Source organism: Anas acuta, chromosome 13 (assembly GCF_963932015.1).
Source record: "Anas acuta chromosome 13, bAnaAcu1.1, whole genome shotgun sequence".
NCBI lineage: Eukaryota > Metazoa > Chordata > Aves > Anseriformes > Anatidae > Anas > Anas acuta.
The window spans coordinates 5450946-5477448 of record NC_088991.1 but is presented as its reverse complement, the minus strand read 5'-3'; the positions used below and the strand labels follow the sequence as shown (position 1 = coordinate 5477448).

Here is a 26503-nt window from a genome sequence, read left to right as displayed (position 1 = left end):
GAGCTCTTCATCTTTGCGGGGCTGCTGAAGCCCAGGGCCGGGGGAAGAGGGGCCATCCCTTCAGCTAAATCACAGCACTGACCCTCCGGAAAACACGGCCCCAAGACTAATGGTCATTTGTATGCAGATAGGATATTTCGAACGCATAAAATCTCTTTCAGTGATTGCTCCTGTGTATTTGCTAAGGCTGGGTGATGGGAGACCCGACTTGCTGTTTGTCTGCTTAAGCAGGATTCGATGTTATTTGCCACAGGATTCATGAAAATGCCTCTGACTGTATCATAGCAACCCCGTCTCACACAGTCCATAAAAAGTCCATTCCTCCTGAGCGGCAATTCGCTGCCTTAAAGATTCAGGCACCCTTCGTGACGCGGGGAAGGGGTGCATTTCCCTCTTCCCATGCTTCAGAAAAAGCATACGTGTCGGGATGGCCATGCTAGACCTGCGTTCGCTGTGATTTTAAGGCTCTGTCCTTAGGCTGACGAGGGCTTGCTTTCATTTCCTTATAGGCTTCCTCCCCCCCCAGTCCCCCGGATATTTCCCACCTCTGTTTTAAACCTCACATGACAAGTGAAAAGGGGGCCGGGACAGCTCAGAGGTCACTGACGTGATGGCTCTTCTCTGTCCTGCCATTTGGCTTTTCCCCCGGGGTGGCAGCGGCACGGCGCTGGCTTCTGCTTTGTGGTGAATGAAGCTCTGCCCTGCCCGAGCCCCGCGGGGGGGATGCAGAGGCGCTTGCTCACCCTGGGGGTGCACGTTGTTCAGAGCTGTGTGTTCACCTGCCTCCTGCCCCCGTCTGTTTGCATAATGTGCTTATATTTCTTTTCGGATCAGGTATTCGGTCCACAGCCCGACCGCTGTGTCTAATGTCTGAAGGAAAATTGCCCCAAATCCATGTAAGTTTTTTGTCGTCGTTGCTGTAATTTGTGACTGGAGCCCCTCTTACGTCTTGTTCAGTTCATTTTGATGTCGTTCCTCGGCTTCTGTATTTCGTGACTGCTGGTTTTGACTGGGGACAGGCTGCTCTTTGTGTGCAGTGCCTGCCTGCATGTCCGTGTGTGTTCTGCCTGCATTGTGCCTCTCTGTGCTCTGTGGTGGTAATCACGCGGCTGTGGCGGCGAGCAGGGGGCTGCGTTTGCAACGTGTGTCTTTCCGAACGGCTGTGGTAGTTGTGTTCAGCGTGCATCTCATAATTAAATGTAATCAGAGCTGTCATGGCCAAGTGCATTGATTTGTCTCTTAGCTGAAGTTTCTCAGAAGTTAGGAAGCTTGAGGAAAACTCCCCCCAAATTGTGTAATAACTGCCGTGTTACGAGCAGGACGGGTTTGTGTCATGGTGACAGCGGCGGCCCAGGAGCGTGCTGCCGGGTCTCTGCTCTGCCACTGCCGTGCTGTATGGCCTCGGGCATGTTCCTTTGCCTTCCTGCAGCTCCTCTACCCCAGCTGTAGGAGGGGAATATGGCACGTTACCTGGGCATGGCCAAGGCTGGGCACCTCCTCCTTCCCTTCCTGCGCCGTCCTTTCGCTGCAAAGCGGGGCCGGGTGGCAGGGCCGTGGTGATACCGAGGGGCAACGCGTTGGCCCTGCTGCGTGTGGCAGGAGTTTGCACGTTTGGGCTGTTGTAGATGGCAAGCTGTAGCAATTGATGCTTCTGGCTAAAAATAGATGCTTTTGGAGGAAGAGCTGCTGCAGGAACCATGTTTTTTCTGTTGTCGTTTGGCTGAATTTCTTGTGACCCTGGGTGGAAATGGGTCTTACTCTGCAACAACCCACAGATGGCCAGGTTGTCCTAACCCCACTGTCAACCTTGGCACCAAAGGGCCGTGCAGCCTTGGATGCTTGTTTCCAGTTAAAACCAGTTTTTATGGAGTATTACCCTTGCCTTGTCGGGAACATCTCACTGGCAGTGTGCTCGCTGGGATGGCTGAGCTCGGGACAAGGAGCCCTCAGAGCTCGCTGTGGTAGACTGCGATGGGCAGGCCCGAAGCTTTAAAGGAGGGCCATGGCGGGTGAAACAGCACTGACATGAAGGTATTTAAAGATTTAGGGCTGGATTTTTTTTTCACTGGGACCCGATGGGTCTGGGGCTTTGTGGGGAGAGCTGTTTTCGTGCAGTGGAGCAGCTCTTGGTGGGGATTTTGGAGGTCCCAGTGCAGCAACGCCCAGGAGCAGAAAAGCCTGCCTGTGCCCATGAGGAAGGTCCCATGTGGGTTAGTGCCTGCCCCTTCTTTTGCATCAGCTGAGACATATATAACATAACGTATAGACTGCTGGCAAGGCTTGCGTTTCTATTTTAGGCAGCATCTCCAGCTAAGTAAAGCAGGGGGTACGCTGCAAGCCGCTTTTCTCTGCGATCTGTAAGCCTCCGAGAGATTAACTCTTTCCGTAGCCCTGGTGCCTTTCTCTGGGATGTGACCAGGACTTGTGAGGCAGACAGAGGAGCCCCGGGGAGGGCTCGGGTGAGATGAAGCAGCCCTGAGGTGGTGGCACCACAGCCACCGAGGTGTTGTGCTCCCAGCAGGTGGCCTTGCCCCACGGGCCTAGCGCGGGGTAGGGCCCCGCAGCCTGACGGCCCTTTGTCATCCTTGTGGGTGGGATTGCATGCAAATTCCCAGGTTGTCAGATTTTGAAGCTCTCTTACTGCCCCACCACCAGCTGTGTGCTCCAGCATCCTTTGCTCCTCAGGTTAAGCTGCTACGGTGATGCTGCCATGCCCCCGGCCCTGAGGTGGCCACGTTTTGGGTGCAGGCCCGGCGGCAGGTGAGGGAAGGCCGCGTGCCCTGTCCTGCTGCCATCCCCAGCACTGCTCCTGTGGTGGCATTTGGGGAGCGTGTGAGGATGGAAATAACCCACAGGAGGTTTGTGACATGGGTAGGAGTGTACTAGGGCACGCTGGATGTGCCCCGTGCCACCAAGGAGCTGACTTGCCCTCATCGGTGACCAGGTGATGATGCTGATTGTTTTCTTTGCATCAGTTCCCGTTCAGTACCAAGGTATTTGCCTGAGTGTGGCTGCTTCTAAAGAGTTAAGTTTGGTCCTTGCCAATTCTGGGGTCTGGAGCCACTGCTGGTGAGCTCAGAGCGTGTGGCTGTGGAAGTGATTGCAGCTCACAGCCCAAAGGTGCCGACTGACAAACCGGCCGGGCACGAGGGTTTGGGAAGTAACAAGGATCCTAATTGTGTAGGAGATGTTTCTTGGAACTGCGAAAATGCAGTATGGCCTCAGCTGCACAACGATAAATATAAATTTAGAGAAATACCCTGAGGACCAATCTTTTACTCTGATAAGCAGCGGGCTAAATTGCTGGGCATATCTGTGAAAAGTTTTGTCAAGAAATTTTGTTCAGTTTGAGAAAATAAAATCAGGACCTTGCTGGCAGTAACCAAAGGCATTTTTTTTTTTTTTTTCTGAAGAATTCATATTCCTCTTGCTATTTTTGATGGTTCCACTCTTCTGTATTATATTCGGTATATCTGACAAGATTTTCTTAATAGGTTTTGCATTGAAGTTTCTGTTCTGATACCAAATTTAGGAAACACTTGTTATCTAACATTCTTTCTTCCTGGCTTGATAAGGTAGTGATTAATTTTATGCAACTCTCTTTCCTTATCTAGTTGAGCTTCAGTCAGTTTTATTGTAAACTTGGAAAAATGTGATCAATCTTTAACGTTTGTTTTTAAGGTTTATTGCAAAGCCTTTTAGGTATGCTGTGCGTTTGGTCTTCTGTGGAGTTCGGTGAGAATTAAGTTGAAAAGTAACAATTATAGAACAGGTTTTGAATCCAGATAAAACATTTTTAAGTTTCTGTAGAACAAGAATGAGCGTCCTTCAAATGGCACTCGTCTCTGATGTAGGTTTAGGTATTAAATTAGAATTTTATTGCTCTAGGGTTGTGTATACGTGAAGCTGGGTGCACAGAACGGGAATGCTGATGGTGCCCGCATGCAGCAATGCGTAGATGTGCGTGTACCTGTCTGATGCAGCGACCAAGGAGAGGAGAATTCCCTCTCCAAAGGGCTGTGTAAGGTGAAGAGGATCAGAGGCATCCCACTCATTTCTGCCTTAGACCATTGGGAAGGGCCGTGGGGCAGCAGGACTTGCACCAGGTGCTTTTGCCCATGTGTGAGGGCAGGAGGAGGAGGCGGTGCGAGCAAGGCAGGCGCGGGGAGCAGGGCACCCGCTGTGGTCGATGCAGGGTGTCTGCCGCCACTTCGTGATGAGGAGCTGACATCTGGATAGATTTTCAGTCTCCTCTGGTCCAGGGTAGATGAATCTCTCATCTGATGCCCAGCAGCAGATCGATCCCATCTCCTGGACACCAAGGGCTTTGCAGAAGCATCTAAAAGTCTTTTCTAAAGAATTAAAAGTACCCGCACGCTCAGAGGAAAGGAACTAAACCTCATAGACCTGCAGGCTGGCCACAGGCATGCGCAGGACTAACCAGCTGCCTCGTAGGTCCTCAGCCAGGGCACAACGTGTGTTCACAGGCATTGCCACGACCAAAACCCCAGATTTACAAAATTTTAGGAACCGCTGGCCCCACACCCCCACTGCACCCAGCACCATCCCCTTAACTAGCGTGGTGTTCGCAGCCTACTGCCGTTTGCAAATTGTCAAAGCGGCCCAAAAGCCATTTTTCCAGCTCAGTTTTAAGCTGAGTCTGAGACTGTGCCGAGTCCCCAGAGCCCAGGTTTGGCGGGAGCTTGTAGGCAGCGCGTTCCCAGGGCTGCTGCTTTTGCCATCCCCCCCGTAGCTTCCTGGTTTCTTGTTCTCCTCCCACACTCCCTGCATTAAGCAGTTGCTGTGTTTTGCCCCAGAAAATGGTGCTGGTTTAATCCATCTCCAGTGTGTGCGTGTGGAACAGATGCCAGGCCCCGCTCCTCACGCACACACGACACGCAGCAGTGAGCATGCATGTGTGTGCCTGCTGCTGGGCACCTTGGTGCGTATTTATCTGTACAGATAGAGGGAAACAAATGCATTAAAACACGTGTGCATATGTTTTCCTTCCCAGATATATTTTGAAAAATATGAGTCAGCAGCAGGCAAGAACATATTACATAATCTCTGGGAGTGAAGAAGCCCTTGCCATTTATTAGGAGGCAGGCTTTCTGCGAGCAGCATTTTTTAGCATCGTGTCGTTACCGCACATCGGTGTGTGCCTCTCTGTCAAGTGGCCTTATTTCCATTGTACATGGTTGTGACCGATTCGGCAATGTCGCTCTAGTACCCTGGGTTTTGTTGTATTTTTAAAACCGGCTGCAACAAGAGCAGAATCTCGGCTCTGGGCTGAGGAGGATGACTTCTCTCCTCTTCCTTAGCACGTTTCCCTGCAAGGACTCTGCAATTTTCCTTTTTGGTCCCCCCCCCCCACTCCCCACCTCCTGCTGTTTTCTATAAAATCTCAGCGCCGAGAGAAATTGCACAAGAGTGCAGCTGGAAATAAACGTCGCCCCCTCCGCCTACCCTCTGCTCGCGGCCGCCCACCTCCACCGCCTACCCCCAAACGGGAGAGTGAAGTCAAGAGCCACTTTTAGCCCTCGCCTCCTGGCTCTCCCCACAAGCCCATTTCCGACGCCTTGCAGAGTGCTGCGGGGGAAATTCGGAGGGTCTAACGCCGTGTTAGCAGCTCCTGCAGCCATCCGGCCCCGTCGGCAGTCATGTCATCGTATGCCTTGGCGTGAGGGGATGAGAGAGGACACGCGGTTTTCTTGTTCACTGAGCATCCCAGAGAGGGGGAGCGTTGTGAATTATGGAGAGGCAGAGGAGCACAACCAAAAATACCGAGTGATATGGATCTGGCTCGAGTCAGCAACGTCGTGGGCTTTAATCCCTAAAAGGGTGCCACGTCGTGGCACACATGGGGGAGCAGGAGCAGGGCACGGCGCAGAGGGCACGCTGGGTGCTCCCATCCTCTGCACAGCGCCGAGTCTCAGTTTCTCCATCTCTAATGCCAGGCTTAATTCCAGGCCGTTCAGTGGAATTGCTTCATTTCTGAAGGATGCTTTGAAAGTCTAGGAGGGGAATAGGCAGCGGTAGCATTAAAGAAAATAAAGAGAAGGGCTTGTTTGCTTATTTTTAATTTGCCCAATAAAACTAAAGGTTTTGAACTGCTTTCATCTCCCAGGGCACTGCAAATACTTCCGCTGTGGCTAAGCTAGCGGTTGCCTTTCAAGCAAAGAGAATGCTCTGTTGTGGTTTTAAAATATCAAAGCCTTCCCAAGGAGGCAGTAAATTGCCATGCTGGCTGAAACCAGGAGTGCAAGTAGCTCCGTGCCCTGTCTGGGATAGTGTCTGCGAGACGAGCCGTAGAGAAAATTGCGAGAGCTGCAATAATTGATGGTGATGGAATAACCTGTTTATCCAGAGCGCTCTGTCTTCACCCCCATTAGCTTGGGGGTTTCTGATGCTTGCAGACACGGGAGTTTAAATCTTCTGTATTTCTAAAACCGCAGAAACCTCGGCCATAAGCAGGAAATTCTTGTGAGCTCGGCAGGGGTGACGCACTCATCAGTTCACCGCCCATGAGCGCTCTGTGTTTTGCTCCAAAGTCTGGCTCGAGCGGCGTGCGCCAGCCCAGGTGGGGAGGGACGGGGTGCCCCCCGCCGGCCCCAAGGGCATTGTAAAACGTGCAGAAGGAAATTGCCCTTTCCCGTTAAACGATTTGACAGCTGAGGACGAGAAGCGCTGTGCTGAAGGTAGATGTGATCATCTGGCTGGAAACCTCCCTGCCCGCTCCGCTCCGTGCAGCCGAGGGGGACAGGGGCTTTGCGGGAGGCTTGGCAGAGCGGGGCTCCCCCCCGGGCTGCTCCCTCCTTGAGTTATCGATGGTTCAAAGCGATGTCCAGGGTTCCACCTGAGGTCTTACCAGACGAGATGCCAAGTGAACGGCTGAGGCAGCTCTGCCGCTGTCAGCGGGGTTCTGCCAAAGATTAATTTGCCCTCACATATTTTGCATGTGCGATGTCAGATTGCATCCTTATTATTTCCACTATTTTAAACTGCATTCAGCTAGATGAGGTCCCTATACCTCTTTAAAGCCTTCCATCGTTACTCATTAGGAATACAATTCCTCTCTGTTATTAATTGATCTAAATGAGGCTTTTCTGTTTCTCTAGCCTTTTGTGGTGTTTCTGTACAGCGAGGAAACCAAGCTCCATTCAGGAGAAATACCTAAATAAAAACAGGAGCTTTGCAGTTGCAGCTTCCTGGTCTTCCATAGCACAAGCTCCAGGGCAGACCCGTTCGGGGCAACCAGTGCTGCTCTCGTCCTAGCCTGTAATAAGAACCAGAATCAGCTCACAGCACGCAGACGAATGGCACAAAAGCCACCCAAGGCAGCCCAGCCCTGCTCTGGACGGTGGGATCCCGCTGGAAGTGCAGTCTGCTGGAGACAGGCTGTCTCTCTGCCTGACTGACGCGAGCTCACATCTTTCTTTCCCAATCTGTCCTTTTAGAGCTTCTGTGGCTGACCATCCTTTCCCCCAAAAGAAGGCTGTTCCCTGGGGCACGTTCCCTCCTGTTTTGTCAAACCTGGCAGGAAACGTCTGTAGTGGTTAGTCTCGGATGGTCATGAAAGACTCCCACTTGTTACTTTGAACAGTTCTCCCACAGCTGAAAACATCTCACCGTCACTAGCAGTGGGTTTAGCTTTCTTTTATTTCCCCTTTTTCCTTTCCGTTCCTACTGCAGACAGTTTTACCTTTGCGTTTGTTTCCAGCTGATGTTGAAATTCGAGTAATAGTAATAATACTTGACATTCCTCATTCCAGCATCTTCAGAATGGTTGCTGAAGTTGGGTTACTTAAAAGCCTTTGTGCTAAATAAATACTCGAGTACTTTTTCTATTTTAAAATGGAAATAGGTGCCTGAAAACCCTCAAAAGGCAAATGAAGATGAAAGCCTTGGGACTACCAGTAGTTTTCTGCATTATCCACAGGAGCTCAAGTGTAAGGTTGTACAGGACAAGTGTAAAGGGACTGGTGTGCTGATAAGATCCCAGTGCATCTGTAAAACTGAACCCCAGTGCTTTTGAGAGCTGTACTCGGTGTCGGGCATCCCTTGTGTTATCACCTTCTCATCATGCCCATCCCCATGAACGATGGCCAGCAAGTGGCTGGAGTGGGGTGGCAGTGGCACTGCCCTCTTCAGTGGCAACTGGACTGCTTACAAGCTCGTCAGAAAGGCAAAGGTGTTTTCGTGGTGTCCACCCTTCCCTGCGGTCTTCTTCCCCTGGTTTATGAGCAGGAATCAAGACAATAGATGAAAATTTATGTCCTGGAGGCATGGGACAAAGGTATCACAGAACAATCACCTCGGTGGAAATGGTCAGATGTTTCTGCGAGTTTTCTCAGCAGCTGTAGTCAGTGCTTGCAGTGGGTATGTGCACCGCTGGCCAGCTTTTTACAGGGAAATGCTGTAAGGCTGTGTAAGCTCCTGACAGCAGAATCCTTCTGGTAATAAAGCATTAAACTGGTTGCATGCAGAATGATTTGGCTAGAAAAAGAGTGGAAAAGAAAAAGGTAGTTTACATCCAAAGAGTGGCTGATGAAACGTGAAAGGATCTAGAAAGCAAAGATGCAAAAATAAAATCTGAAACGGAAACAAGTAACATTCTTACAGCACTGTGTAACTCATTTTAATTGCAATCCATCTAGAAATCTATTTTAGGCAAGAAAACAATTCAGAATTGTAGAGCAAAGCATTGGGCTTCCAGATGTTTGCAGCTTTCTGGATTGTTATTTTCAGCTCCCTTCCAGATCATTTGAACCTCTTCTTCCTTGCAGCAGCCACAGAAAGATTCCCCCTGGCTGCAGCGCAGGTCGGGCAGAAAGAGGAGCGTCCCAAGGCTTTCTTCTGTGAACTTTTCCTCTTGTCCTGTCTTGAGAAACACCCCGCGGTGGCTGGAATGGTGAGCGTGCTGAGTTTGGAAGTTGGAAGCCCCCCGGTTCCTAGGGGATAATCCCATAGTGGAGAGGATCATGCAGTGTCTGCCAGGCTGGACTGAGAGGTAGGCAGGGCAGGCTGTTGGCCATACACAAGGAGCATCTGGTTTTTGTCTTTCACCTTACATATTCTCGGCCTGCTCAAGAGGCTGGAAGAAGTCTGTCAGTGTTAAAGGCTGGTGGTGTCTGACGGGGCATGGTGCCTTTGTCTGGGCAGAATTAAGCCCTGAATCTAATAAACGTCGTCATCGTCACTCCCAGCAGTCTCCTGAAAGGCCAGTGCAGTGCACCCGACATTTCTCTTGTACGTGATGGCATTTGTGAAGGAGATGTTACCTTGTTTCTGGTCCATTTTGAGCCATCCGGACTGCTCACGGTGATCTGCATTGAGTCCAGTTCTTGGCAGGCGCCATGCAGAGCCCAAAGCAGCGATGTGTCCACCGAGGCACCTCGGCCACTTCTCGCAGGCTAACGGGGGCTTTCTGCCTGCCTTCCTGCCTCTCCCCTGGGTTCTGGCTTGTGCAGGTGGCTGCTTTGTGCTCAGGGGCCTGGAGGAGCTGGCTGGCTGCTCCCAGCACGTCCCTGTAACCGTGGTGTGCTCCTGCCTCTCCTGCTGCTCTCCTGGGAGCTGGGCTCAAGTGGTGGAGCAAGGCAGAGCAACCTGGCAGGCAGACAGGGCTCTGTGAAGACAAGGCATCTGTTTGGAAAGCAGGCTTGCAGAAAGATGAGGGGTTGAGAACAGGAATCCAAGGAAATAGGAGACTTTCCTGGCTGCCAGAAGTTAGATTTCCTAGCAGAGCATCCCAAAACGTAAGCGGGCGACTCCAGATACGTGATATTTCCTCTGACCTCACTCCGAACGCGTCCCCCTCGCCTTGTCTCACTGGGGCTGTCCTCGTGTGCCGAGCAGAAATGTGTCTGCCATCTCCATCCCGTCTCCATCCCGTCTGGGGAGCGGCGGTGCTGTTCCTTGGCAGAGCTGCGTGACCTCCCCACTCGGGCAAGGAGGAAATTTCCCTGGCGGGACGGCGCGGCGCGGTTTGGCCGGTGAGTCTGATCGCATTAGCGACGGATGCATTATCTAGTCCTTGTTTCTGCTGACAGGGAATGAAATGCCTTCACATTTAAATGACTGGCTCAGAGCAACCGAGTGAAATGGAGAGAGGGTTTGCAGTCGGTTTACCAGGCCGGGTGAATCTGGAGAGGTTGTGGTGCAGAGAAACCAGCCAGAGGCTGAGACGGAGGCGAGGCAAGAGGAGGAGAGCTGTGGGCTTTTGCAAATAGAGAGAGCGCCGATAAAAGAGGGAGAAGGATATGATGTGGGGGGTGAAGCTAAGTATAGAGGAGTGGTGTTATAAAGGGAAAGCTGGGGCTGGAGATCAGAAGAAAGTAGGACACGCAGCAAATTGAATCCACTAGGCCACGGATTTGTGTTTCTGGAAAATAACTGGCGCACCTTCACGTGGCATAGGTGTGATTAGGCTGGAGAAAATACTGGGAACAGGCGCTCAAGGGGGCAGTCTTCCTTTGGCTTTGAGCAGAACAGATGATTCAAATATGGTTTTGTGAGCTCAGAGCCCCCTCGGTTGCAAGGAGCGGTGTGTTTCAGTGCACACAGCCAGCTCTGGGCAGCACTGCTAATGAAGGGGCAGCACCAGCAGGATTTGCACAAAATGAAGTTTATCCTAATGATGGCTGCAGAGAGGAGCAGCAGACCTCCCAAAGACAGATGGATTCATGAGAAGGGCTCTGGAAACGGGCTGTTGATAACACCGGGGCAGAGATGAAGGGAGTATTTTATTGTTATTACCTGGAGCGGATTCAAGCCTTCAGCAGACAGTAGGATTTGCCAGTCTGACCGTGCTAGAAAGCTGGGCATTGGAGATTTGCACACAGGTCAGTCCCATCCATCACTGACTACGTGGTCCTGAGTCCACCGATGCTGTGTGAGCCTGAAATGAGTGGCTAAGCCAAAGTTCGAGGTTCGTTTTGGTGGTTCTGTCAATGTAGGTTGTGGCTGGAGGTGTGAGTAGGTCTTGGTTTTGGCACCAGCCCCAAAGAAGAAGAAACAAGTGAGCTGTTTCATGGGCTGGAACCAGCGTTTTGATTACTGCTTGTGGAAGATTCATAGAGGTGGATTTGGCTGTAAGAAAAGGATTTCTTTTGGCAGTTCAATACCCTGTTCCAAACCCTCCTGATCTCTTTAGAGTACTCAGAAGTCCCCTGGATTTATGGATGACCTTAGAAAGCACAAGCTGTATTCAGTTAGCTGACCTGTGCTAGCGAGACAGGGCTATGGAGTCTTATCTGTGTCCAGCAGCCTCAATATCTTATTTTTAAAAGGGCTTCTGTACTCATTACCAAGTGCATCGGGTTCTTCTACCACAAAGAAGCCTTAATTCTTAAATATTTCTGTCCCATCGTGTGCTGCTTGCTCATAAACTCTCCCTACTTTACACCGATGTATAAATGCAGAACAGACTTCTTTTCCCCATTTTCTTTACCTTCCATAGCACCATCCATTTTAAATCTGTGAGCTGAAACCCCAGGGTTCTTGCTAATCCTGATGGACTTAATGGGGGAGAACACTGGGAAGGGATTCTGGGAGCTTGGAAACGAGCCCAAGACCAAGGAAACCATGAACTAGATCCTCAGTCAACTAAGGCTTGGCTTTAGAGCCTGCCTATTTGTTAGGAAGTCACACGGTTCTAGCTGTTGCCACAGATTTTAGTGTTTCATCTTAGACCATCACATACTGAAATAAGATCTCAATAATTTAAACCTGTTCACTTCCAGGATAATCATTTTGAAATCATAGGAAATGTGTAACCAGTTTCTGGAGACAGCCATGAAGGTTTGGTCTCGTTGTAGTTTATATTAATGAGTGTCGCTGCGCCTGTGCCTGTTCCCAAGGTATTTGTAAACTGCTTTCTGCATGTGCTCACTGCCCATCCAGCTCTAAGAAAAGGCTATTTTTTGCCAGCTGAGGTAATTAAAAGCAAATCATATGAAATGCTCATTGGCTGCTGTGTGCCTACAAGCACACAGGGTGTGCAGCAAGGCCTTGATTTACCGCCACGCATATCAGCAATCAGATGCGTGCCCCTGCACAAGCGTTGTGGGCATGTAATCAATCACACCCGCACAGAGCGACGTGAAGGTGACCTCTGTGTATGCCAGGAATCTCGAGGTTTGTGGACCTTCAGGGAACCGAATATGCACACAGTGCTGCTGAGGAGTTTGGCCACATCATATTCTTACGTCTGTGGTTACCGCGTGTACCGAGACCTCTGCTGCTCACGGATTTACACGGAGGTGCCTGCCCACTCTGACTCAGATCCGTGGTATTTTATTGTAGCTTTGAAAACCCTCTATAAAAACTCCCTGGCATTTATCCCAAAAGAGCACCAATAGCATTCAACTCATTTCCTTTACATCAAATCGCTAAACTCATCAATAGCAATCTTGCACTCCACCGGGGAACACAAAGGCACTTTGGATTTGACACCCTGAATGGTAAATAGGTCATTACCCATACAATAGCAGTAATAAACCACAACGTATGAATTTAGAGGCTTAGGGATGATGGTGGTTGTGATCCTTGTCCTTTGGCAGCGGCTCTTGCTTGCAGTGCAGCAGTGTGGTTAGGTAAGGAATCAAGGAACAGCATCTTATCCCAGGTTTGTGTCTGGGCATTACAAAACGCTCAGGTGCTGCTGTGCCTCTGTGGTTGCTTCTACGTGAGCTTAAAAGACAGAGGCAGAGCCAGGAGACTGATGGTGCCGCCCCAACCCTTTTGTGGGAGCCTTTTCCCAGCAAGTTGCTCTCGGAGCCTTTGGTTTTTCTGGCAGGAGCGTCACGTGTGATGCAGAGAGACTCAAAGGGGCCAGTTTTACCTTTAAAGTCTAGGTTTAATTTTTTCTCTTTAAAAAAAAATGTGTTTCGACAGTTTGTCACATCGGCTCAGCCTGCCATGTCGTGGGCAGTGAAGTGTTAGGAAGGAAAAGCAAAAAGTATTTTGATGAAGGATCAAGTCAGCTCGCTAATGTTTTCTGAATATCTCCTGTGCTGACCTTGGTCCGTGCAGGCACGCGCCTGCTCGTCCAGCTCTCTTGTCTCTAGGAGAGCTTTTGGAGGTGCTGGGAGAGGTGCTGAGCGGGATTTGGGGCTATTTGGGTAAAAGTTTTGAAGGGGATTTGCTGGATGTTTGCGCTTTGCAGCAGGGACATTTTGCCAGCTTCTCCTGAATTGAAGTCTCCATCATGTGTTTATTTTTGAACTGAGGAGGAGGGAAGGAGGGGAGGTATCAGCATCAGGCATTTTTATAGCCCTGGAGAGTGGGGAGGGCAAAGTCTGTGTATCACAAGAGCCCCTAAATCTCTGTGCTCAGGTTCAAGGAAACCACAAAAATAATCTCTCTCGTGTTTTCTTTTTTCACTAGACAAACATTTAATTATTTCCCCTCCCTGCAGCTGATGAATCAACTGAGAGAACTACAAAAGATAATGCACTTCTATTTTTATATCCTATACTAATGAGGCTCAGACTAAAATTTTCTCCTGTATGATTGGCTAAAACAAGGTAGGAGAAATTCAGCGAGAGGGAGAGGAGGAGGAAGCAAGATGCTAAACATTCAGCAGCGTGCACATGTGCGCTTTGGAGAAAATGTGCAACGCCTTAGCGAAGCAGAGCACTTGGAAAGCATGAAGAGAAGCATTTTATTCATAGAAAATTGTCACTGGAGGATGGGCTTCTCCGGGAGGAGCTGTGGCACAGGGTGTTGGAGGCAGTGGCGTTGTCAGGGCTGCGCTGCCAGCACTGATGTCTTGGCAGGGCTGCAGAGCGGCGGTGCGGTGCCCCAGGACTGTGCCGCGCAGCCCCTGGCCACCTGCGGGGGCTCACTGCTTTCTGTAAGCCATCCTCTCTGCCTTGGCAGCCTTCGAGCACTCCATCAAAAGTTCATTAATATGTTCAGTTGGAGACGTGCGGCTGCGTGCAGCCTGCTAGCAAACGCTTGAGAGAGGAGTATAATAGCCCAGCCTAGATCAAAGAGAGCAAAAACCTATAGCACCTTTACTATTAATGGCAAAATAGTTGCAGAGCAGAGCGCAGGTAGCACTGCTGGGGCTTGGAGCTGACCTGTGCTGACGCATTTGTCTTGGACGTGGTACCCAGCACCGTGGCACGGCGAGGATCGATGCCTCCGAGCCCCGCAGCTGGCCGGCTGCTCGATAGCGCAGCGCGAGCTCAGGGCTGGGTGCTCAGGCTCAGCTAAGGCTGCTGCTTGTGGTTCGATGTGCAGATAAAAACGAAGCCTGGAGTATCTGATAGCGTGCTCTGGAGCAGTTTCGATCCCGGCTTTGCTGCTTTATACGAGGCTGTGCTGGGAGTCAGCCTGGTAGGATGCGGTTTGCAGCCCGATGAAATAGGAATTCGGTTGGGGGGTGCACGGAGCAGCCCCTGCGAGCTGGCTGGGTGAGGGGCGAGAGCTGCTTCTAAGCTGCTCCAGCACTTTGGAAAGATTCAAATCAACACTTCTGAAAGATTCCAATCAGGCCAGAGCCTGAGCTGCCTCCAGCACAAGAGGCTGCCCGGCGTATCTCACGGCAAAGTGCCGTGGCGTGACCTTGGGTGGCTGCCGCCGCTGCGGTACCTGCGGTGTGCGTTACGGGGCTTCGGTCAGTCGGTGACACAGCAGCGTGGCCCTGCGGGGGGAAAGAGGGAGAAAAACAGAGGGGTGAGCCACTCGGATCAATTCAAGGCATGCTCTACGGGAAGCACAGCTCTGTGGGCACGTGGGCGATTTATGGAGCAGATAAAGGCAAGGGGAAGTGGACAGCACGACCATGCGGCGTGCTGCGACCCGGCATCTGGTGCCCTAAGGCTGAAGAGCCTTCTGAGAGGTTATTTCAGCTTTTGGGGAAAAGCTGTGGCTCAGGAATGGCAATAGCTTCGAATGAGGAAAGCAGGGAAGGGTAAACGGCATGGAGATGGTTCAGGGAACAGGGAACTGCTCCTGACAGCCTGCAAAGGCGGCTCCTGTAGGGTCTGTGATCACAGCTAATGGCTGAGGCTTGCGGATCTGTCCGAAATAGACTTTTTATTGGCTTAGTGTTTTGGAGCTATAAAACCGAAACTCGTACTGCTCTGTAAGACATTTGAGGTGATTTGGGAATAAAGCATTCCCTATTAAACTCCGCAGGTTTTGGAAACTTCTGACAGTTTCATAGCAGCGTGGGGCTGTGACATCTGTAATGTTCAACCGGATCCTTGAGAAATTGAGACCAATTTAATGAGAATAGCTGCCTTCTTGGTGCTCCAGCTCTTCCATTTCTCTTCTGGCTAGTGTTAAGTAAATAATGGTTTAAATGAACCTTTTAGTTCCTAAAAAAGAGGTGGCTTTAGCCTGAGGGCGTTAGGGCCTAGTTTGTGACACGTTTCATTGGAGCCATTTGCCCGTGGCTGGAATAACAAAGCAAAATGTCATCATTACATTTTGAAGGTCAGAAATTGTTATTTTTGCATATTTTCAGAGATGTTACAACAAAGTGCACTGGTATTTGGGAGTTTCAGGGAATACTAAAGCCATGTGGACACAAGGGGAGAGGTACCAGTGGTTTGCCAGCTGCTATCTGCTGCCAGCTGGGGGGTAGCAGGGTTTTGGGCTCGGCCTGAAGACCCATATCCCAAGCATGTCAGCTGCAAACCCGAAATCCAGCCACAGAGACGTATCCGTGTAGCTGGATTTTTGAATGCTATATTTCCGAAATGGGAAGAACCGATGTGTTTAAGATAAGAAATGGTGCTCATCAGAATTCTGTAGCGCTGTGATTTTTCCTCCTCTGGGAGGCTAGGTTTGTCTTTCATCTTGTTTTCTCTTTGTTCCTAAATTAAATTTGCCCAGTTTGCTGCACCAGGCAGAGGATGCTGGTCCGGTGGCACCTGCAAGTGGAATATCCTGATTCCTGCAATCGTCTCTGTTTTGTACATTTTGCTGCTAAAGCTCTGAGTGTTTGTAGGACGAGCACCACTCCTCCTACATATGCATGCCAGGGTCACTTTGGAAAACTGGGCAGAATAAATATTAGTGTGTTTCTTTAATGCGTAGTATTTCCTAAGGAGAAATAAGGCTGTGGCTGCCTTTCTCCTGCCAGAAGCTCAAGTGAGCTCTTAGAGAAGCTGGAGGACGGTGCATTACGGGAGCTTGCAGCCTTTCGTTCGTCTTCCTGGGGAATAATTCTTTGGGGTTCAGTGCTGAATGGTGAGGTTTTTAGGGGGCAGAAAGCACCCCCCAGTTTTAATATTGCCTTATTGGCGAGTTAGGTCTGCCAGCTGGCTGACAATTAATTACTGTAACACTTTCTTCTCCCAAAGCCTCCATCCCCGTAGCTTGACCCTTGCAAAGCAAGAGAGGGGGCAGCCTCCAGCACTGACTGCTCAGGACTGGAGCGTGTTTAAGCTAAGAAACTTGTAAGGTATCTCAATACACGTAAGAAGAGAGAGTGATTTCCAGCTCAGGCCTGGCACATGGTTGTCTTGAAGCCACAGCTGCTGATTATCTTTGTTTGACAGCAGGGATTAATTTTATTTAAAAGAAAAAAAAACCACAAACCTCTTCAGTAGTGAACAGATCACGACCACTCGTTGCTGTTGTGGTAGAAGCATGAGCCCTCGTTGTGCTTGTGGCCTTTCAGAAGCAACACACGTGCACACTTGTGTCTGTGTGTGCATACGAGTAAATAAAACCATTATATCCATGTTTAGAAATCAAGGCAAAAGAAGCCAAAAAGCACAGGGAAACCTCAGCTGCTAATTTTCCAGAAACAACCCTGAAAGAAAGAGAATTTCATGCAGGACACCAAAAAAAAGAAAGAAAAGCAATGGAGAAGGAATCTCCCTTTAGGTTTCAGTTCAGGAATTGCCCCAATTTATCGGCTGCCCACAGTTGTCTCTGCAGAACATCTCCTGGGCCATGCTCAGTCTTGGGACAGCGGCAGCGAGCTCCAGCTGCTGGGAGCTGCCAGGTCTGCCGGCTCCTTTGCAAAGGTTGTAATCTTGAAGGTATCAAGCAGCCGAATTTAAAGATAACAGAAAGAAATCTCCTTTCTACAAGGCACAAATAAAAAGGAGATGGTTGAGATAACAGTGATTTAAAAACTCCTGTTATTAATACTGCCTCGGGCACTGCAGTGGAGGGATTTGCACATGTGCAGTGGTTTTCTCCATGGGCTGTAGATGCTTTTCTCTTTGTCCAGCTCAGGTAATATTGTTTTCAGTCTATTTTTCTTCCGTTCTTCTTCAATTTCTTTAGTTTTCCTCATCCTTCTTAGGATTGTCCTGTGCTCCTAAGCCCTGCTGGACTGGATTTGCAGTAAGAGCAGAGCAAGTTGGGGCAGGGGGAAGGCGATGCTGTCAAGTTTGATTTCTGTAAAAAAAAAACAACAATCTGTGCTGTCAGAGAAAAGGAATTCTGTCCTGGTTGAAGCAGGGCCTTTAGGATGAGATGCTGTAATGCACTTAGAAGCTTAAAATGCAAGGTCAGTGAGCAGTTCATATGTCTGGGACATGGGGAGCCACCCATGGACCCCCACATCACCTCCGGGGCACCCAGAGAACCTGCAAACCTTGGCAGTGTTGGGTGGTGAAGTAGTGGAGCTCGCTGCTTAGCTCCTCTACAAAGACATTTGCAGCGCAGCCTGGCAAAGCAAGCTCCCAGCTACGTCCGAGCACCATTTCTGCATGCTCGAATCATTTGCATGCAAGCCTAAATCAGCGTTTCCCAATAAAGCTCTGTCAATAAGAGTACCACATCTTCCGTGCGCAAGGCGATGCTTAAATTAAAGCTGCTGGAGAAAAGGCTCGTAGGAAGAGCACGGAACAGAGAGGGGAGATAAGGGAAGCGTCTGAGCCGCAGAGCTGTCGGCACGCAGCTGTTCTGCAGCTCCCAGCTTGGGTGGCATCACGTCTTCCCCCTGCCTGCCTGAGACCGGGGGCTTGGTGGGGAGAACAAACCGGCAGGAGTCTGGCCAAAATAAAGAGGGATTAAATCCCAGAGGAAGGATCAGGAGGGTGTTTTATCACGTATACGGGAGGTTCGCGGCGCAGGCACCTGGAGGTTGATAGACACACTCAAGAACTGTACAAAAGGCAGAAGTAATCATGAAGAAGGTGCTGAGAAGGGCTGCTGGGACGTTTCTTGGGGCTGATGGCTGCTCTGGCTGCTCTGCTGCCTTCATCTGGGTGCTGCTGCTCCCCTCGGGCATGTTCCTTGTCTCGGGCTGGGTGGCAGTGCTGCTGTTTAATGCTTTCGGATTAGACACACAAGCTAAAAACCCTCTTCTACAAAAGGACGGCAGTGACAGGCTTTTCCCCGTTTCAGCCCGTTCCAGATCTGCAGTAGCCCACGCTGGTCTTGGGTTACTCAAGGAAAGAGGGGCCTTGCACCCTCTGGGGTCTCCGGCTGACAGCCCCTGCCAGCTGTGCCCCTGTCAGATTTCTTGGTGCAAGTTAGTGGTGAACCTGTACAAAAGATGTGTTAGAAAGTCTGTGGGTGCTGCCCAGCGGGGGGGAATTACGGGAACGCAGGGGTGCACCCGGGTGTCTGCGTGGGAGCCTGCAGGATTCGTGCGTGCTCCTGCGCTGCGGTGTGTGCGTGCCTATTATGTGTTGGGAGCTGTTTTTTTTCGATGTGGAGTACTGCACGTGGCTTTTACTTAATTACGGGTAAGGGAAGAATTAAATCTTTCTTGGATACCACAGAAATGTCTGGGAATTATCCCGGTTTTGTTGGTTGACCTGACAGCCGCCTTTGTTTCCCTTAATTCTTACTCTCCCTCTCATATCCTCCATCTTAGCAGAAATCTTGCAGCAGTAGGTAACCCGGTTGTACCCCCAGGACTAGAAAACCCTGTCCTGATCTTGTTCATGCTCAGGTAAACCAAAAAGAAAACCTGGAAACAGGGAAATCCAGCATATTGGCATCGGTTTCCCGAGACTGGTGATGGCTTCTGTATTCCTGCCTGCTTGAAACTGGATGGATAATTGGTAATTCAGGAGACAGCTTCTGACCTGCTTCAAAATTGAGTAGAGAAGGATGTGCTGCTTTGGGAGCAAGGCGTAGGCTGGAGCAGGAGGAGGCGTGTTGGGGTGGGATCGATGTGCGCTGCTGGTGGGAGAGCACCGCTCGGCACACCTCAAGCAAGTTCAGGGCCTGTTCCTTGTTCAGGCGGCTTTGGTGAGAGCCACGTGCGTCCCTCTTGAGCAAAAGAAGGTGGAAAGGAAAAAAAAATAACAAAAAATAACCAATAGCTGGCCGTGTCCTTCCCAGCAGAACACTTGTGAGTGCCCTGGGAAGGCGGCTGTGCCCAGCACGGTGCGATCAGTGGGGTGACTCGGAGCATTTGGGCTCTGCCTGGGTTCCCTTGTATTTCAGAGGCTGGAATAGCCAAAATTACTTCTCTTCCAGTAAGCACAGGAGGAGGGAATTGGCCTTGGTTTGACGTGCTGAGGTGACCTGCTGGTAGGCGCCTGGTCTTGCATTCCTTAGGAGCTGGCTCAGTGAGGTGCCGACAAATCCCTTTTGCTTTCATTTCAGGTTATGCTTGCTGGGGGAAGCTGTGATTTTGCCCAGCTTCTGAAATACCTTTATTCGTTCAGTGCTGCAATTTGGGCCCAGTTTTACCCAGAGAATGAAATCTGACTATTTAAAGCAGTTGAAGGTTTGAGTTTTTCTGCTGCGTGCATTAGCAGAGAACGCCACGGAGTATTGCCAGGGTAACCAAACAACCAGACAGCAGATTTGAGGCCAGTGGCTGCCCACGACAGCAGACAGCGGCGTGTGGCTCACAGGCAGAGCAGTGCCTGCTGCAGCCTTGTATCGTGCGGGCGGGATGAAGACTGAGCTCTGTCAGGGCGATCAAAGACCGACGACGAGCTAACAGTGTGATATGGCCAGGAAAAAAAAGCAAGGTATGATCCAAGGATGTATTAGAAGATGAATTTCCAGTAGAGATTAATGCTGCTGTACCAGACAGTGCTGCAGCCTCCCTTGGAATAGAGTAGCCTGTTTGATTGCCAATATTCAACAAAATGAGTCCGAACTGGAACAGGGACAAGGACAGTCAGGGGGATGGGGAGGCTGCAGCGCCTCGCCTAGCCTGGCACCACGGTGATGGAGCGGGAGCATCGCTGCTCTCTGCAAGTGCTCCGGGGCCAGGCACTGCTGGGGAGAAGAGCTGCTTGGGCTAAAAGAAATGAGTAGGTGTTGGGCGAGCTCATTAAAACGTAGGCTGCTCGTTAGCTGGTTGTTTCTGATTGTTGGACAGGAGCGTGCTTGGGGAGCAGCCTCCTTGGGGTGTCGCAGGGGTAGCGCCCAGCAGGACAGAAGCCCACGAGCACAAATCCTTCCAGGGTGGATGCCCATGAGCAGACATCCCTGCAGGATGGAGGCCCATGAGCAGGCATCCTGCCAAGCGGCCCCCGAGCCCAGATCCTTCCCAGCAGAGCCACGGCAGGAGGAGGCAGGAGCGGATGCCCCTGCGGGTGGTGGGCTGCTTTGATCTGGCTGTGGTTCTTACTGGTGAGTTGGCAGAAAGGAGAGCCTGGGTCTGGCCATGGCCTTTGTGTGAGCTTTGTGTATATTTTGTTTGACTTGGGTTCCTAGCAGTGTCCTGAAACTGGATTTGTCCTAAAACATTAGGAAAATGGGAGTCTGCCTTCAGGCTCGCACACAGAATACCCAGTCCTAATGTCCAGGTCCTGAGAAGCTTTTCCAGCTTTATTTTTTGACTAAATAGATGCCAAAACCTTCACCAAAGCAGCAAATGCGGCTTCAGCACGTACCCCAGGCATGGGCACCTGTTGTTTCACCTGTTGCAGGGCTCTAGCCCACGTTTTACCACCATGGTAAATTACACGGTGTTAAGTAGTGTTGCTGGGTTCCCATGGCAACCCTTCCACTAATTAACGCGTGGTGGCAAGGGAAAAAAAAATCTGTCCTTAATGATGAATTAATTTGACAAGATTGTTATGGTAAGAAGAGTTCTGAATAGACACTCCGAAGGTGTACAGCGGGGATGTGAGCACGCTCGCTGCTTCTGAGGAGAGTAATTGGGAAAAAAGAAGAATATGTCTGTGTTGTTCTGACCTTGCAGCATTCAAACCAAAATCTTCCTAGCAAGTGGGGAAGGGTTTGTGTTTTGAAAGGAAGAAAAAAAGTCCTCAAAAACGGGTAAGGGCTGTACGTGAGAAACGTACCTGGGAACAGAGCCGTGAGGGTTCCTCTTTTTGGGAAGGATTTTAAGGCATAATTGGGTGTAGAAAAGATTAAATAAAATTTAAGTGAATTTAGGAAAATTATGCACGTGAAGGGATCAGAAAACGGATATTTGCCTTATTCTACATCAGAAGACCACGAACCCACCCAGCTCCCTGCCCGTCCTGCTCCTCTCTGCAGTGCTGGTGGCTGTCCTTGGGGTTGTGGAGAGGGGCCCCGGTGAGACCACAGATCAATCCCGTTGGTTTGAAACCTGAAAGAGAACCAAACGCAGCTCCCCAGCTCATCCCCAACCACTGAAGCTGTGGCCTTGGAAGCGCATTAGCAAAAGAAGATCAGGAGCGAGAAAAACAGCAACTTTACAACAAGTGTGAGAGATGAGTCACAGGTACAGATTCCCATCAGCGGTGGCAATTAAACTCCTTTAGCACTTGGTGCACAAGGCACTGGATTAAGTCACAGAGCCCTGCCTAAATTCTGACTTGGATAATTGTACTCAGCCTTCCTGAGCCCTCCCCTCCTGCAGATTTAATTAGACAGAGCTCTGGCTCGCAAACTTTGGCGTTGTGTGGACCACAACCTAATGGGGATTTTGGTAGAGACCTGTCATCCTATTAGCGCTCCTGCCTCCCGTCCCGTTGTGACTGCAGCAATTACTTACAGAGAGAAGCAGAGCAGGGAAATGATGAATGTATTTTAGCTGTTGTTTAATGAGATTCCACTTGGGGAAGCGAGGGCACCACGCTGCTAAGTGGCACTTTGCAAACTGCCAGCGAGCACCTTGTGAGCCCGGCAGGGCAGTGGGCACGTCGAATTGCACCTCCCGCGTCCTGCGGGGCCGGAGGAGTGCTTAAAAGGGGCTGTGGTGGTGGAGAAGGGAGCAGAGGGGAGGAAGGTGCCCGCTCTGCTGAGAGCAGGGACGCCGTAGGGTGCTGCGGGCACCCTGCAGGAGCACAGGCAGGGCGAGGGATTGGAAGAGATTTTCCTCGGGGATTTCATCCTCTCCTGATCTCTGTCAGTGTCCAGGCACCGCAGGGTTGTGCCTTTCTTGCTGACAAATCTGTGCTAGCTGGGAAAAAACTAGCCTTCAACATCTTTGCACAGCTGACAGCGTGCTCTGCTCGGCACCCATGGGTGCTGTTCTGATGGCTTCGCATGGATGCGTGAGCTTCTGGAAAAGGTGCTCCCCGTGCCCGAAGCTTCCCGCGGTGTGCTTGTTTTCTCTTTCCATGACTGCCCCTGTGAAACAGGCACGTTGAATCAAGGAACGCTTCCCTTTCTCCCCGGCTGGCTGCTGCTATCCAAAACCAAGCCTGCCTAAACCTGCCCCCAGCCGTGTTTAGTCCCCCTGCACCAGCTGAAGGGACTCCGAGGGACCCGAAGGGGAAGGGGCTGGGGGCTGCAGATGTGCAAACCATGCTGAGAGTTGCCATTAGCACAGACACCTTTACGGAGGTGTTCTGGCAAATTTGTATACAACCCTATTTGATTAGGGCTGTTTGGGGGCACTGAAGCGACCTGCTTCACAGCCTTCACGAGTCGCTTCTGGACTTAATTGGCTGCGTTTCCAAGGAGCATAAATGATGATGTGAGTGGGATTGGGTTTGTCTTTTTAAGGAGAGAAGGAGAACGTGTCCAAGCGCTTACATTTCAGGACAAGTCCGTTCCCAGAGGAGTAGGAAAAGGTGAGGCTTATCTGCGAAATGTGGACAAATCTTCCTGCAAATATTACTGCAGCAGAGATGGGACCTCGCGCACACGGGCATTATTCAGGCCATCGTGGGACCCACTGGAAACATCAGGGACAGTTTTGGTGCTTGCCTTACATCACCAAGGAGACTTTCAGAGGTCTGTCCTTGGTCTGCAAAGTTTCTATAAAGGAGCTGGTTAATGTCCCAGCCCCTCGCTGCCAAGAGGAGGGCTTCCTGCCATCCCCCCCGGCTCGCCGGCCGCTGCTGGGTGTGTGTGTGGCTTTCTGTACCACCCCCCTGCCCTTCCTGGGCTGCTCCAGCACCTTCTGCTGCATCCTCCTGTTGGGTAAAGTTGGGGAATTTGGTCTTTGTTCAAAGACTTTCTCACCTTGTAGGCAGGAAATGAATCCTTTGTTGGCGTTTTGATTTTAGGTAGTTAAAATGGAGCCTCTCTCCATTTCAGATGTTGCACTCCGAGCTTTCCCCGTTATACATAAATAATGCCTCTCCTGGAACTATTTAAACTGTGTTAGAGCAGTCTCTGAAATGGTAGTTTAGCTGAGCTTTTAACAGGTTTAATCTCTTTTTGGATATTAATCCTTCCAGAACCTCTGATAAAATTTGTTGCTTTTCTCTGAATCCCTCCCACGCTGTCAATATCTGTCTGCAATGAATTGCTTCGTGCAGAACAAGCCATGGGAGGAGGGGCTCTTACAGCTCCTTACAGCTCTTGCTCTTATTTCTTTGCATTTCAAGCTCCTCTCGGATTTCCTGCCACCGTTCCTCGCCCTGTGAGCAGCTCTCCCATTGAATATGGGACCGGGACGAGTTAGCCTCCCATCTGTTAGATTTATGTCTCAATGCTCAAAGATAGCTGCAAGATTTTCCAATTTGGTACCATCCGGGAAGGTTACTGAGTAGTAGCACCTCTTCTGCATGGCAATGAAGGTAATTAAGACTGCAACAAACACTTGCTGTTGGGTCCTGTTCCTAGTTCGTTGCAGTTGTTTCTTCTTTCTTGCTTTGTACTCCGTTGCAGGATCCCTAAGTCTATGTGACAGCAAACTCAACCTGCGATCCAGGTTATCAAGGACTGTGACTGAACTGGAGGGGAAATTATCTCTTTTTCCATCATGTTGCTGTAGAACTGCCACAGCACACTTTGTTCAACCTCTTTTATCAAGTAGTAAGTCTGAAAAAACAGGGCTTGGGCTGTCAAAGCATCCAGCACCCCTGTGCGGTTTCTGACCTTCTCCGGAGCTGGGTTTGAACCAGCCACTGCCTGCCCCTTCCTCTGGGTCTCAACCTGAATTCATCGTCCTGCCTTGGCACTGCTGCTGGTGCTTCACACCTCGCGTGTGCTGCCCCCTCTTGCAAATTCCTCTGCTCCTTCAGCTCTTCTCTGTCCTTCTGCCCTTTGGATAAACTTCTCAGCTGCGTGGTTCTGAAAGAAGGCAGCTGCCATCGTGAACGATGCTGGTCTTAAAAAGTAACGTGAAAATGTGTGTTGGTAGGATAACGTATGGTTTCTGTGCCAGAGCTGTAGGAAGGAAAAGCCATGAGATGCGAGGTATGCAGCCACGGTGGAAACCCGCGAGTTTCATCTTTCATGCTCCTTTCTCTTTGAATGAACCACAAAACAAAAATAAAGAGGTAATGCCAGCTCCTCCCCCATTTTCATAAGGTTTTTGAAGTGGGGGTTTACTTAGACTGAAAGCTCGCTAGAGCCACTTAGTTCTAGGTGGAGTACGTACCTAGGCCAGTAGTAAAAATGAATTGCAAGATGTCTTCAAGAGGGTACTCACCAAGTCCTTGCCCAAAGAGAAGATCTTGGGTGCTCATAACAAGCGGTATCAATTGTGAACGGTACCTAGAAATAGAAGTTGTGGACAGGGCTCACCATAGCATTTCTTACAGCCTTGGCAATTCCTGGAGGCTGTGGTGGGACGGGCTGCAGAGCAGGGAGCTGTGCGTGCTCTTGTCCTCAGCAATTAGCCCAAAGAGCTCTAGCTGAAGTTTTTATTTCGGAGGTTTGGGCATATTTCACTCTCAATTAATGTTACCTCACATCCCATGTCCAGAGCAGGGCCACGAGGATGCTCGGAGGGCTGGAGCACCTCTCCGGTGAGGACAGGCTGAGGGAGCTGGGGTTGCTCAGCCTGGAGAGGAGAAGGCTCTTCCTGTACCTAAAGGGCTTAGCACACAGGGAACTCCTCCTGCCTGGGTGTCTGCGATCTTCCTGTTCTTCAGAATACTTTTCTCAACCCAAAACCAGAACATGGCTTGCATTTCGTGTGCTCCTTCAAGTCCCAGCCACGGCCACGTGTGCTCGGCAAGTGGGCAGGGGATGGCCAGGCTGCTGTAGGTGGCTGCGTGTCGGGGAATCAGTAGGGCTGGACAAGACCTCCAACATCACCTGGCCCAACCAGCCCCCTACCACCAATGGATTTCCAGTGGTTATCCCAAGCACACAGGGGCCAGGGCATCCAGCCCGAGCAGGAGCCAGGCAGGACCGGCCCAAGGCAGTCCTGGTATTTTCATACAGCACAGCCACAGCTCGCTCGGGTCCCCCCTAGCTCAAGGCAGTGGCACAGGGAAAGGAAAAGATTTTGTGTGCCAGCAAAGCCCCCTCAGCTGAGCGTAGCTTCCCGCGAGCGGTACCGCTTCCTGCTCTTCTGGGCTGAATCATGCCCCAGTATGAGCTGGATGCTTTCCACCCAGAGGCTGGGATGCATTTTATACGTGCTCCGTTTGCCTTTCCCCTCTGATCTGAGAGTCGACTGCTTTTTTTTTTTTTTTTTTTTTTCTAAGCGTAGGTGTTTTGAAAGTAACATTTTGGTTCACCTTTAGAGTTGCCATTTGACTTCTTTGTCGTAACACGTCCTGATTAATGATTAATTGCAAAGGACATGTTCTGACTCCAGCCTGTGTCCTGGGGTGCTTGTCGCAGCAATGATGCACTGGGTGATTACTCACTCCCCTTAACCTGACAGCTGTATTTCTTTCTTTGACTGGTTAATGACCTTGACCAGGTACACGGGCGTTTTGTCAATGTGCATGGTTGTGAGGTGCTGGGGATGTGCAAATTCCTCTTTCGCTTGCATGACCTTCATTTTAACTAAATAAGAGAAAGGAACTGCTCCGTGAACAGATGGAGCGTTATTTCTAGAGGTAGGTGAATAATGCAAAGAATTATTCATTCAAAACCCCTTCAGACAACTCAGATGTTTGCCTTAAGATAGCGTTGCAAATCCTAGTGCAAATATCTGCTCACATGAACCTTCAATCTGGCCATCTTGGAGATGGTGCGGGAATGTGACAGCCATCCAGTGCAGGGACAGGGCGCTGCCAGGTGACCTGATTGACCCATTAAGGAAATTAGGAATTGGCACAATTTCAAGTAGCAGCACATAGCCGAGTTAGACTGAAAAAGGTTGTCAGATCATAGTGGGCCAAAAATAATTATGTGAAAACCGGTCTGTCCGTGGATAATTCACCGAGGAGGAACTGCTGCTGAAATCAGTGAGTGCTTGCTGCAAGTACTTTGCTTGTCTCTTGTTGTTCCTTAATGAATCAAATCTATTAGCCAGGGA

General features: G+C 50.3%; 1 protein-coding gene across 19 annotated transcripts in view; it reads left to right on the top strand.

Annotated features, from left to right (window-relative positions):
- The window catches only part of ARHGEF9 (Cdc42 guanine nucleotide exchange factor 9), a 171648-nt gene that overhangs the window by 74023 nt on the left and 71122 nt on the right, over positions 1 to 26503 (top strand). The window contains exon 1 of one of the 19 annotated variants that reach the window (XM_068696584.1): positions 748 to 896. The exons of the other annotated variants lie outside the window; for them this stretch is intronic. Within the exon in view, the coding sequence (XP_068552685.1) occupies positions 867 to 896 (30 nt within the window). The 5' untranslated portion in view covers positions 748 to 866. Of the gene's footprint in view, positions 1 to 747; positions 897 to 26503 lie in introns of those variants that run through there. 19 annotated transcript variants of the gene reach the window in all.